We start from the raw sequence: 13934 nt of genomic DNA, 5'->3' as shown, positions 1-13934 counted from the left end.
CCACTCCTTGTCAGACCAGTCCCGTCCTCTATCAGCCGTCCATTTGTCTCGCAAGCGCTGAGGGGAGAATTGTGTGTGTGTGCAGCGCTTGGGCAATCCAATGTATGAGGTGAGAGCCGTGTCCCATCACATGCAAGTATTGAATAAGTAGGTGCGTTGGCGGTTCCTCCGCTAGCGGTCCCCAGGCTCTCGTCAGTCTGTGCATCAGTTTCGCATGTGTCAGGAATTGCCCTGCCGGCAACCCAGTGTTATCTGCAAGTGTCTCGAAAGGGAGTAGCACGCCCTCCTCGTACAGGTCACCCAAACTTTCTAAGTCCGCCGCTCCCCAACTTTCCAGTAGTGGCGCCGTGAGTATCCCGGATCCCCAGGGCGTACCCAGTAGCGGCAGGTTAGGTGCGTACGGTTTCACTGCTGCAGTGAGTTTCAGGCTTCTCAAGAAGCACTTTCTCGCCACCTCCAGGTGGAGCTGGTTCTGTACATGGGACTTAGTCAAAGGATGAAACAACGCATGAACCTGCGGGACCGACATGATCGCCTCTGTCGTGGTCGTGTCACTCAAATTGCGCCCACTCAGCCAGTAAGCCACCCATTGCAGCTGTGCAGCTAGGTAGTACAACTCGTGGTTAGGGACCGACAGCCCACCACTATCAGTCGCAGCATGGAGGGTTTTCAGAGCCACTCTGGGTCGGTCTTTGTTCCAAATCAGTCGCCGATGCATAGTTTCGAGCTCGCGAAAGGTGCGAACCGGGACATAGACTGGCAGGTTTGTATAAAAATAAAGAAGCCTAGGCAAAACGATCGCTTTTGCCAAAGCTATACGGCTGGGAACATTCAGCGGGAGAGTGTTCCAGAAGGAAACTTGCGCTGTAAGCGAAGAAATCGCTCTAGTGAGGTTGCCTTACAGTAGGTCCGTGGGGTCGCGGTACACATGGACTCCCAGGTAACGGAACACTGTGGGGTACCAGAGGAGCCGCTCGCCCATTACCGTGACGTCGCACTCAGGGATGTCTGCCGCAAATGAGTACACCCCTGACTTGGCCCAATTGACACGCAACCCCGACATTTCGCCAAAGCTACTGAAAATGTCCGTGAGTGCGCGGGGAAAGCAGGTCAGATCCCTAACATAGAGCAATAGGTCGTCGGCATAGAGCGACACCGAATGCTTCCCATCCATCAACGGGATGCCCCAATTCTCGCCAGAGGCACGTAGCTGCGCCGCCAGTGGCTCCATCATGAGCGCAAAAATCAGGGGGGAGAGGGGACATCCCTGTCTCGTGCCCCTTCGGACACGAATCGGATCCGAGAAAAGTTTGTTCGTACGAACCCGCCCCACGGGTTCAGAATAGAGGAGTTCCACCATGCGGAGATAGGCCTCACCCAGCCCAAATTTCTCCAGCACCAGTGCTAGGTAGGGCCACTCCACCGAGTCGAACGCCTTTTCAAGGTCGAGAACCACGGAGCCCGAGTGAGGCCACCGGGTCACCGCCAGGCTCTGCACCCGGAACAACCGTCTAATGTTGTATGACGTGTTGCGGGTAGGGACAAATCCGTTTTGGTCTGCGTGTACTAGTGCAGGGACCAGAGGTGCCAATCTCTGGGCCAACGCAGATGCCAGGATCTTGTAGTCCGAGTTAAGGAGGGCAAGTGGCCTGTAGGACCCCACATTCAGTGCATCCTTACCAGGTTTCAAGAGTGAGATCACATTGGCCTCATTTAGGGACGAAGGAAGCGCTGCATCCCGTATCGCTGCCGCGTAGACTCGCAGCAACTCGGGAATGAGAATAGTGGAATACGCCTTATAGAACTCCGCCGGCAGACCATCGGGTCCGGGGGACTTGCCGTTCGAGAGAGAGTATATCACAGCACGGAGTTCTTCTGCAGTGAACGGCGCACTCAGTTCCTCACATTGCGCATTAGTGATCGTCGGCAATGGGAGGCCTGATAAGTACTCCGTAATCTCTGCTGCAGTAGCTTGTAGGCGGGTGCAGTACAAGGTCCTGTAGTGGCTCGCAAATGCCTCATGGATGGCCCTCTGGGTGTAAACCACTTCACCCTGCGCATTGCGGATCGACATTACTGGCATCGTTTGGGTGTCCCTCCGGACAAGCCAGGTCAAAAGTTTGCCAGCCTTATCTCCAGCATTATGCATGCGCGCGGAGTGTGCTGCATAATTCAAGTTCTTCAGCCTGTCAAGGAGCCGCGCGTGTTTTCCGCGATTATCTAGTAAGGTCGAGTCGTCTCCCTCCACTGCCTCCCGTTCGCCTGATAGTAGTGTCGTCTCTAGTTGTGTCAGTTCCCTGTCCACCTGGCGTCTCAATCCCGCCTGTGCTCCCAAACAATGACCTCTCACGACCACTTTGAATGCATCCCATTCAACCTGCGGGGTAGAGGCAGTATCAGTGTTGTCTTCAAAGTACTGCAGGACACGGTTCGAGAGTAGTTCCCGAAAGGGGGCGTCCAGCAAGACATCGGGCTGGAGGCGCCACGTGGGTACCGGCGGGTGCGGGCGCACCCAGGCAAAGTCAAGTGTGTGCGGATTGTGGTCCGAATGAGTGCGGCCCAGGTACTGGGAGTCAGTGACTAAGGATAGGAGATCGCTGGTCAGCATGAACCTATCGAGTCTGACATGCAGTGCGTGAGCGCCCGAATAGTACGAGTAAGTCCGCGTGGTAGGGTTGCGGCTGCGCCAAGTGTCAGTGAGATCCCATTGTGTTGCCCAGTCAGCAAACGCGCGCGACGTACCGTGCATCGTCGCATTCGCCAAAGGAGGGGTGGACCTATCTAACAAAACATCAAGGACACAATTATAGTCGCCACCTAGCAGAAGCGGTGTCCCCGGCCATGCTGCAAGTGTCGTCGACAGGTGTGTGAGGAATCGTCCATGATCGACATTGGGAGCATAAATAGATGCTATTGCTATGTGTTGGCCATCTAGGTTGCCCTGAAGTAACACATATCTGCCTTCCTTATCTATGGTGCTATGCGTCATGGCGAAAGGGACCCCCGGGCGAATCCAAATGAGAACCCCACGCGAGAAAGCCGAGTAGCCTGTAGCATATATCTGCCCCCTCCAGCGGCGACGCAGTGTGTGTGTGTGTCTCTGGTTCCGTCAGGTGCGTCTCCTGCAATAGCGCTATCTGTACCTGGTGTCGCTTGAGGTACGAGTACACCTGATAGCGACGTGAGGGGGTATGCATACCGCGGACATTCCAAGTGCAAAATTTACCCACTGCCATTGTAACAGTTCACCTCTACCACCCAGTGCCCCCACCCACCCACTGCACCACAAATGACATCCCGCCAGTTCAGAGCGTCACAAAATGTCTCGCATGTCGTCCATTGGTTCGCATCCGCACTCCTACACACATTAGGGGGGAAGGGTAATTCGCACCAGTCCTGTAACCATAAAACACATAATAACAATGCCAAAAGGTCGACTGCAAAACATGCAGCCGTCCAAACGCTCCAATGAGCACTAACTGTTCGTAAGTTCAAATAACAGAAGGGGGGTTCACTAAGCACGTATGTTAAATGTACTTGTGATACATGCAGTAATGACATGGGCACTCCTCCCGTGCCACAGGCGTCCAAAGTCGCACTGCCCAATGTCAGTAGAGGCACACTGTTCCAGGCGCTATCAAGACGGCAGCGGTCCCGCAGTCGCTACAGTCAGTTCACATGCAAGGACTTACCAGCGGGGGTAGCACACCTATATCCCCCTCCGAGGCCCACCAGAGTCAGCACCCCTTGTAGTAGTGGGCCACCAGCCTGCTCAGCATTCAGGGCTTGTGTGTCCGAGCTCGGGCTTCTTTCCAGTGCCCGCCGGGCCTACGCAGCCGTCTCCCCGAGGCACAAAAAAAAATACAAAATAAAAATTGTAGGAGCACCAGGGTCGCAGGGAGGCGCGGTGCCCTTCTCCACAACAGCCAGTGAGTCCGCAACAGTGCTAATGAAGCAAATCAGCTGTTTGGGGTGTGACATCAGGGAGTTCAACCGATACCTGTGAGTCCGGCAGGCCATACATATATTCATCATCACTCCCCACGGCGCCAGGACTGGCACCCGCGGCTGGGGCATCCGGTTAAGTTCCACTGATTTCTGCCACTCTGCGGATAGCCTCTCGTTGCTCCTCAATGCGGTGTTCAGGGGTAGGGCCGATGTTCGCCTCTGGGTGCACCGAGCTCGCCGTTGAGTGTCTTCTGCGCCGGCGCCGTCGAGCACCTCCTCCACGACGGGATCTCGGGTCAGGGACGATTCCCGAGTCAAGCCAGGTCTCGGCAGCCTCCGGGGTGTTGAAGAAGTATGTTCTGTCCTGTGCTACAACCCGTAGGCGGGCAGGGAATAGTAGTGAGTATTTAAGTGCCATGCGGCGGAGTCGCTGCTTGACGTCTAGGAAGGAATGCCGCTGCCGCTGCACCTGGATTGTATAGTCCGGGAAGAACATAATCGTGGCATTGTCCACTCTGACCTCCTCCAGCTTTCTAACTTCCCGCAGAACAGTGTCCCGATCTCGATAGTTCAGCACTCGAATGAGCATGGGCCGAGGGTTGGAACCTTCAGGGGGGGGTTTGGATGGCACGCGATGAGCACGCTCTACCACAAAGTGCTGCGAGAGGGTACCTTGCGGGAGAATGCCCCTGATCCACCGCTCCACGTGTTCTGGTGCCTCCCGGGGCTCCCACCGTTCCGGCAGACCCACAATTCCGGATGTTGTTCCGCCTCACCCGTCCTTCCGCATCTTCCGCACGATCCTCCAGGAATTCCACCCTGTTAAGAAGGCTCTGCACATGTTTATCCATCTGGGTTATTTTGGGGGTCAGGTCCGTCACTGTGGTCTCCAGCGTCGTCGTCCTCTCAGATAGTTTTTTGTGATCCGCTCGGAGATGCGTCATGTCTATAGCCACGCTATCAATTTTAGACTCTAAAGTGGCGCGGGTCAGCTGCATTGATTCCTCGAGTCTTTCCATGGCCGCTAGCATCGTATCCAGCTTGGAGGCAGTGTGATCTATCTCCGTCTGCTTCGCCATTTTACCCTTCACCTGCGCGTTGCCTGTTACAGCTCTCGTTTTAGGTCCCCCCGACATGAGCAGTTGCGACGTGGCAGGGCAGAGGAATAGCGCAAAGAGTCCCGCTGTGGCACAAGTAAGTCAGGGCCCGTAGGAAGGGGGAGGGTCAGTGCAGGTCCAAGCAGGCCTGGTAGGGGTTACAGCTCCCTCACGTGCCTCATGGATACCGCTGCCAGTCTCAAGCGGTTCGACGTTAAGGTGGGACGCTCCGCGCGTGAGCCAGCGCCAGGGCAAGATGTGGCCAGGTTCCGCTGTTATCTCCGCGTGTCAAAGCAACGGGGGGAAGAAGCGCTGCACGCAATGTGTAGGGTTCAAGCGCTTTGACAGTCCAGGGTTAGTGGCGCATTCAGGGGTACCCCCGCAGCAGGTCAAGCCTTCCGGCATCGTCAGGGCAGCACTTATTCTCGACCCCCTCCACAGTGGTGGTCTCACCAATGCCCCGGCAGGACGTCAATGGGGGGGGAGGGAGGGACCGCCGCGATGTTTCGATGCACTGGTCTTCCCACTACGCTCCAGTCTGCCGCACGCGGCTCCGGGGCACTTCCGTGGCACCAATGTCCGCAACTCACCACCTCCGCTCTCGTCGTCACGCGGAACCACCGGTCGGCGTTGCGCTGGTCTCGGCTGTCCCCAGCGTCACACAGTGCCACCAGGCCTAACGTGTAGGCCGCGCTTGCTGTCTCAGGCAGTCTCCCCTCGCAGTGTTGGCAGCCCCAGGTACTTGATCCTCCGCCTTGGCGCTGGTAGGTGTGTGGGGGGCTGTGTGGGTATGCCCCGCCTTGCTTCCCACCCCTCCTGAAGCAAGCGACCACGGCCCTCAGTTCCGGGCCTGTGCTGTAGGCCTCATCCCCGGACTCGGGTGAGTTCAATGGGCCGGCACTGGGTGCCCCGTCAGAGAGGCCACAGATGGATCCCCGCGACGGCCTGTACCCGGGTGGCGGAGAAGGCACTCCAAGTACTCCCAGGTAGGCCGCGGGACGTACCACTCGGCTGCCGTGGCGGGGGGGGGGCACCTCCACTCCGATCCGGGCACCCAGATTCCACCGCTATGCAGGTCAGCAGGGGCCGGACTTGCTCCGCCACTCCGATCGCTGGGTCGGTCCCTCCAGGGATGGTGGCGGGTGGTTCCGACAGCGCCCAGATGCCGTCAGGGGGTGCAGGTAGCTGTCCGGTCCGTTGGGCCCAGAAGGCCTGTTGGATCCCCGGCCTCGCCTAATTTCTCGCGCCGGTCCGCAAGGGGCTTCGACCGGGCAGGGAGCGTTCGCTGCCACCGGAGCGGCCTGGAGTGAGTCAGCTCTCTCAAACTCCGGCAATCAGCAGTAGAGTGCACAGTGGCCACCCGATGGTAGTTTCAGAGTGCTGCGGGCAATAATAGGCGGAGAAATGGCCTGTGGCAGGGGAGTCTCTCACGGAGCTCTACCCAGGCACATCTGCCGCCATTGCGTGCTTAGCCACGCCCCCTAGCATTTTTCACGTATCTTAATTAAAAAGAAAGACATCCCACATTATTTCAGCCATTTCATGCATCTGCATTGGGTTTTTGAAAGGAACACTTGAGACAGAAGTGGGCAGAAGTGGTGGATTTTATTAAGTAAGGCATCAGATACAAAATGACTGTAATCCAAATAACAATCCTCTCCTGACTATCACACAGACCACCCTTAAGACTCAACCTGAACAATGTGCCAGGACAGTCCTTTATTATGAGCTCCAGTTGTTCTGTCACTTCACAGCAGGTCATAAAAGTAATCCAGGCCTTGTCCTAGCTCCCAGATCGATATTCCTGTCCCAAGCTCCGCTGCAAGCTCCAATCTGAGCTGGATGGACTAGAAGGAAAACATACAGATTGTGTTATGAATATTTATCTAGATAAAACGATGATTATTGTAAAATTATACAAGGTAGAAAGATGCTAAGTGCAAGAAGAAAAAAACAATGCAGCTAACTGTAAGGACTGGAATTGCATGCTGAGCGATAACTTCTTAATCACAACAGAGGTTTCTTAGTGGTACTTTTCAATCATCTCAGAGAAATAAGTCTGTAGGGATTCTTCTCAGTCAGACCTTTGGGGAGGACTACAGTGCAAAAACTGACAGTCTTGAAGGTACAGATACTTCCACGGCAGTGCAATTCAACTCATATCCTAATTTGTCAGACTTGAAGCAGCAAATTCCTTTTGGGATAGTGGTTAATTAGAAGCTACCTAGAGCATACTGAAAAATAACAATAAGGAAAAAAAATCCATCTTGAGGGATGTACCTAAAAGAAATGTCAGGTGGTCATGAGGTACATGTTGGACACAAAAGAGCCAAGCCTCCGAGGTAGGCAGGTGGAGATAACTAGGAGGGCAGTCACAGATGAAAGTAAGGCCTTGTGGCAAAGAAGAGGTGGACGAGGGTGAACTGGTGTGAGCACTTACACTGTACCTCTGCGGTATGTTTAATTTTTTGATTGGCACCCACTCCCACTCCCTCTCACTGCAAATTCATTTTGTGATTGCCCTCTGCATCATGTGATGCCGATCCACTCACTGTCAGTTTTGTCATTTTAGGCCTGGGTTGACAGTGCAGCTTTCAATATACATAGACTGGGATTTGGGTCTTCTTCTTTAACCCATTGGCTTTGTTTGGCCAGCCTCTATTTGCCATTGGCTTAAAACTTTGTCAATTACGTCTTGTCTCATCTCAGTGGGAAAGGTATGTATTAATAAGAACAATGTATTCATTAGCAAAGCAAGGACCAACCTTGGAGAAAAAAAACTTACCACAACCTGTTTCTCGAAAAGGCAAGGAGTAGTTTCGAACATGGTTCAAAATGGCTGGCAAACATAAAATGGTACAGCGAATGCTAACTTACATAGAATAATGCACAAGCAAAGATAACAAAAATTTTTTTATTCCCACAAGTAGGAGGGGGAGGAGTGATTTTATGCACTGAAAGTGTGCATGTCTGTTTGGTTGACCGTCCTAGGCCGGCCAAAATGACATGCGCACTTTGATATCTTCAGGCTGTTCCTGGGAGATATCATCAGTGCTCAGGGCCACAGGCTCCCTGCTGGAGCTTTAAAATGGCCCACTCCGCCTAATCAAAGCGTTTCTTTCATGTTGGGAGTAACTGCATGAGAGAAGCGCTCATGCTGGGAGTAACTGCACGAGAGAAGCGCTCATGCTGGGAGTAATTGCACGAGAGAAGTGGGGGTTTGCTAAGGGAGTCTGGGAACCTGTGCTCCTGGGGATTGTAGTAACACGGCGCAGAGAGGGAGTAGAGATCGGGTTGCTGGCAGCGAAAGGTAAGTGTGTTTTCTTTTTAATAATTTTTTTGCCGCGTTGGCCCCCCCAAGTCGAATTGGCAGCAGCCGCTGCTGATCAAATGCTACTGGCTGTTTGGCTGTATCCTTCGGTTTCCACTTACATGCTTGCATTGAACTGCTTGTCGAACTACTTTACAATCATAGCCCACTTTATTTGAAATAGAAACTTTATTTGAAAGAGAAACAAATCAATACAGACTGACATTTATTTCTTGACTAGCTTTAATGTGCACGCATTAGAAAACACTGAATTTGCCAATGTTCGTTTCTTATAGTTTATTCTGCTTAGCTGTGTAACACATCTGGTGCTGTAGTGATCAAATACCAAAATGTGTTTACCTCTACGCCTCCTCAATGTTGAGGCTATATTTACAGTGTCTAAGGATCAGAGATTGGTCTGCTTAATAGGAGCACATTCCTGGTTCACTAGTTTGTGTCGTCAAGCTCATGTGTCATGACTGCATGGGTAAAGAGTAATCAGGGAAAACTGAAGGGCCTTATTTGACAGCAGAAACAGGTCACTACTGCCCGGACAATAATGCAGTGGCCTTGCTCTTCCTAAACCCTGAAATCATTCGTCTCAAGCCTTCTTCTATGGAAGAAGGTTTCCATAGCATCTTGGGGTTTTAATTTGGTAGAGAGATTTTCCATAATTACATTTTGATAGAAAATACATTCTATTTGGTTTTCTAATCTAATTACAAATTAGACTAGAATGATGAAATAAACTGTGACTGCAGAAAATGTTTGATTATATGGGAAGATCTCCCAAGAAATGTCTTGATTTGCATACATAAGGGCCTATTCCAGGTGGGCCAGTGGGCCACTTTACAGCTAAAAACTGCAGTTTTCAGCCAAAACAGGATCACAAGTCACCTGCAAAAAGCCAGTGGGAACAGACATGGGAAAACGGATGTAATTTAGGAAAGTTGCAGAAAGCAGTGCATTGACTCTGTTTTCATTCCTGATGTTAAATCTCACCAGAGTCTTAGTACCGTAACACCAGGTGCCATATTATTGCACCTAGTTCCCAGGCCTCTAGTCATCAGCCCCCTAGTAAAGTTTGCTGCAATACCTATGAATACTTAGCTAGGGATTAGTTCTGTACAGTAATACTGAACTGTATCATCTATTATAAATAAAGTACATTTCAATATTAATTTATAGAAATAAAGATGGAATTATTGTACCTTTGATTAAGTGATCATTTATATATTCGTACCCCAGTCTTCTGACATTAAATTCTATTTTGATACTTAAGGTGGTTGTAATGAGTAAGTTATTTGCCATCGGTAATGCTTCTGGTGGATACTCTATCTAACTGCAGTTTCCTCACCTTGTGAATATTACCCTGTAGGAGAGTAGGGTCTGCTATCCTATGGTCACCCCAAATTTTTGCTTTTTGCTTCACTGGTTTTCGACTTACTGAGGCTGTGGGCCTGCTAATCAGACCCCCAGCCTGCTGTTCTCTCTCTAAATTAGTAATACATGTGCTATAGGTACATACCACAATTGGAAATGGACTCCATGTCAGCCCCTGTACCATGCACTACAGGTGCTCAGGGCATAGGTGCCACCAAGGCCTACCAGGGGCTGCAGCATATCTTTTGCCACCCCTGGCTGGTTCTTAAATTGACACAACTGGCTGATCACTCAGCTGGGGCAAGATGGTGTAATCACCTCTTGCTTAGATATAGTATACCTATATCTAAACCTATATCTGGACACATATAAACCGGTGAGCCACTCCTATGGAAGGCCTTATCAATCCTGGAGGCAGAGTGCGTGGTTTAATGTGAGATGGAGCTCTAGCATGAGCTGAGCCTGTCTGCAGCTGTCGGGAACAACTTCCTAAGCTGTTCCAGGATAATGCCATACCATATACTATTAAGTGCATTATAATCCTCGCGGTTATATAGCAACTTTGGTTTGGCTTTATCAAAACATGTCGTGTAAGGTGTCATACGATTTGGAATACTATCCCCTCGCCAGTTCTGGTGACGGGGATAGCATTCCACCCCTCTAGAGGGAGAAGACATGTTACTTTACTGAAATGCGGTTGATTTTTAAAAGAGCCTCAGATCCACAAAATGGATGCTTCTGCCACAGACACGGGTCTGACCCCCTGCAGCTGATCAAAACTCAGCCAAGGGGGCCTGGACAAAGGGTTTCCTGTCGCAGGGAGGTGTCCCACCTCCCCAGACAGGAGATAGTGGATTGTAGCAGGGAGGTTTGAAAGAAACCAGACACTGCATGGGGAACACAAGGCTTCCTCTTGCATAATCCGGCCAAACCGGTTCTGGGGCACACCAGCCCCCGTCCCAGCGCGGCCTGGATCAAAGGAAAGGGGTGTCCCCACCCCCTTCCTGGGTCCCACCCATAGGAGGGGACCTAGCAGGTAATCCAGCCCCCTAGATTGGTATAAGAATGGGAGCAGTGCCAATGCACTTCAGATTATCCTGATGAAACATAAGAAACGAAACTCTGGACCCTTCGACATCCTACTCAACGTAGAAGACTGAAGAATCTCCCTTGTGGTCAAGGAGTGACCACCCTGTGCAAACAGGCACCCTCCAGCACCTCGACGTCTGCTTTGTTGCAGTTCCCGCCGGAACTCGAGTGACAGAGATCGACGAGATCAAGCTTGCCTGCCTTCTTACAGCCCGATCCACAGTCCCTGCAGAGCTGAGACCCGTGGAGGCGACCGGAAGCGTGGGGCACGCCATCTTGAAAAGACCCCGAGACGCTGACCGTGCACCTCACGAGTGACCCTCGAAGCTGTACACCGGGGTTTGAGAAGCCCCAACCCTGAGCCACTCTTGCACCGAAGTTCACCCCTCTACACTCGACGAGTGCTGCGTGGGGCCCTTATGCTTCTTTTGGCTCAACGCGTTGGCCCGGTCACTTGCCAGCTGGCTTGTGGCCCCTGTGCCGACGAAAACCAAAATACGACTTGTGATTCTGGTTGCTCCAGATTTGCACCCACTCCCCTGAAAAGGAGTACCTACTCTGACCCTCCTGGTCCGAGTGAGAAGCAATCTTCCAGTTCCGCGTGGATTGCTTTTGCCAAGTGTTGTTTGCTCCAATCTTGAAGCCGACAGCGCCGACGGTGAGAGCCTACCTGGGACAGCTCGTGACACGCTCCTGGATGTCGCAGATGCCCCAGAGCCCACGTGGCAGCGGAGAGAAGCTCCTCGACAACCACCTGATTGCGCCCAACATTGCCTGGTTCCGTCCTGGTTCCACCCTGGTCACTGCTGAGTGACCCAGACTCTGTCCCCTCTGCTTTCAGGTACTTTACGACTCTGATCCACCCTTGGATCACACCGGACACTTCTCCTTCACATCGCCTGCAGCATCTTCAGCTTCAAGCACCCAGAACCTGCACGACGAAACCCGACGTCACTTCGACCCTATGCACCCGCTTCCTGTGGGTGAGGTAACATTGCAACGCCGGTGTTCCCACACTGGTACACACCTCTAGGGTCTGTGTCTAAAGTTTTGTCCTTCTAGGTTCAGCGGAAGTATCCTAAAACTCTGTTTGTGTAACTTTTACGCACCATTGACTTGCATTGGTGCATGCGTGTGCTTTAAGCACTGCACCCGAATCCCGCGGGCTTTTCCCGACTTCAGCATTGCTTGTCCCGACTGCTCCCAGCGATTCCCTAGGCCCTAGGCCTAACCACTGTTCGATTGGTATCTCTTATACCACTTTCTTAATATATGGCCTGAGTGGCCCCTCGCCCTCATCCATAATTGTGCAACTTTGTATGTTATACTGTGCTTTTGATTTAACGCTTGTGCCCCTTTGTTCATAAAGAGTACTGGGGATTATTTGTAGAAATAAATACATATATTTTTATAATATATACTTGTGTGGTGTCCTTTCATTTGATATTACAGGACTGTGATTGGTAAAACAGCTCGCTTAACACGACCTCTTGAGTTTAGCCTTTAAGGCTGCTTAGTCTATGCTACCATTAAGATAGCTTGTCTACAAGGTTGACTTACAACCAGACACCATAAGGGATAGTTGGACTGATACAAGGTGGTTCCAGAATTGGAAACATCATATATCAGGCCAACTTCTCACATACCCGAGGTGTCAAACTGGATTTGGCAACTTTTAGAGCAGTACACCTGAGCACCGGTGAGTGGTATCGTGTGGCTCTGCCGCCGATGTCTCCCACCAGAAGTAACGAGTGGAGCCATATGTAAGCTCAACCCATGCGCACTGACGTCAGATGCTCTCTTAGGCTCTTCGTGCCCTCAGATATAGAGCCCAGATGCAGACTGGCAAGGCAAATGTGCAGATCCTTACACTGGGACTTTTTTTTTTTTTAGATGGGAAAGAGTCCAGTTCACAGAACAAGGAGGTGGGTCTGTAATCTGTGGTCAGATAGAGTATTCACCAGAAAGAGCATTACCGCAGGTAAGTAATTTGTTCTTCTGATGGATAGTCCTACCTGCAGATTTCGCACCTTGTGGGATACCATAGCAGTACCCCCCCATGTGGTGGGTCAGTGAATTGGCTAATACCAAAAAGTGCTGAAGGATTGAGAGAGAAAAATGCCCAGCTCGACAGACTGGATTACTAAGGAAGTTGTGCTTCATGAACACGTTTACCAATGCCCACATAATCGCCAGACAAATCTCCAGAAGAGGCACTTCTTGTGTCAATGTAGTGGTAGCAGCTTTGGTGGAATGAGCCCGTAGTCAATTGCCAGAACCGATTTCAGCGGGCTATGGGGCAAGCAGGAGCTATTGAGCCAAACTGTGGGGTTGAGGCCTGTTATTCCTGATGCCGGGGGCCTGACTTGCTGCGGGTCCAAAGCAATTGGGCCATGTTCTCCTTCAGCACTTGACTCTCACTAGTAGCTTGGGTCGAGAAGCAAAACAATTATTGGAGTGGAGGTAGATGCAGTGGAGTGATCACAGGATCACAACTCAAAATACTTTCAATAGCAGCAATAAATGACTGTCAGATAAATACTTGATTATATGAAAAAAAGGGCATTTATATGCGAAAATAAAGTGAAATACAGCATACGCAAACAATACACAAAGTCCCCTGGGATGAGGGCTCTAGTGTTCGATAGGTAAGTCACTGAGTTCCACTTTCTTCTCACTAACAGTAGAGGTTATTCCCCAATCACTATAGGCGACATTCAGGTTAAGCACTAACAGGAGTACAAGTCTCAGGAGCCCCCTTCCGACTCTTCCAAACTTCAAAAGAGTTCCAGTGCCTGAAGCACTATGCATTCATGACAAGTTTCTGAAGGGACTTCGAGTCCTACGATCAGTCTTACCCACTCCTCCAGGGATTGTGAGACCTGAGTTTTTGGGAGCATATCACTCACAGATGTTGCGGAGAGTTGCAGTGGCTGCTGTTGGTGAGTAGCATTCACGGCTCTTCAGGGGCCGAGGTGCTTCCTCTGGTGAGACAATAAATTCCCCACAGGTAGAGTGGTCAGTTGCTCCTGTTCCGCCCCTCAGTATGGGGCTTGGGCCTACATGAGTCATCAAGGCGCCCTCTTCTCTCAAGGATGGCTGACACC

General features: G+C 51.4%; 1 protein-coding gene across 2 annotated transcripts in view; it reads right to left on the bottom strand.

The window, feature by feature from the left end:
* Positions 1-6631: 6631 nt before the first annotated feature.
* CHID1 (chitinase domain containing 1) overlaps positions 6632-13934 on the bottom strand; it is a 1625859-nt gene continuing 1618556 nt past the window's right edge. For both annotated transcript variants that reach the window (XM_078684035.1, XM_078684036.1), the window contains one exon: positions 6632-6892. In XM_078684035.1, the coding sequence (XP_078540161.1) occupies positions 6794-6892 (99 nt within the window). In that variant the 3' untranslated portion in view covers positions 6632-6793. The remainder of the gene's footprint in view (positions 6893-13934) is intronic.

The sequence above is a fragment of the Lissotriton helveticus genome, chromosome 3_1 (assembly GCF_964261635.1).
Source record: "Lissotriton helveticus chromosome 3_1, aLisHel1.1, whole genome shotgun sequence".
Classification (NCBI taxonomy): domain Eukaryota; kingdom Metazoa; phylum Chordata; class Amphibia; order Caudata; family Salamandridae; genus Lissotriton; species Lissotriton helveticus.
This window is presented reverse-complemented; position numbering and strand designations above follow the sequence as displayed.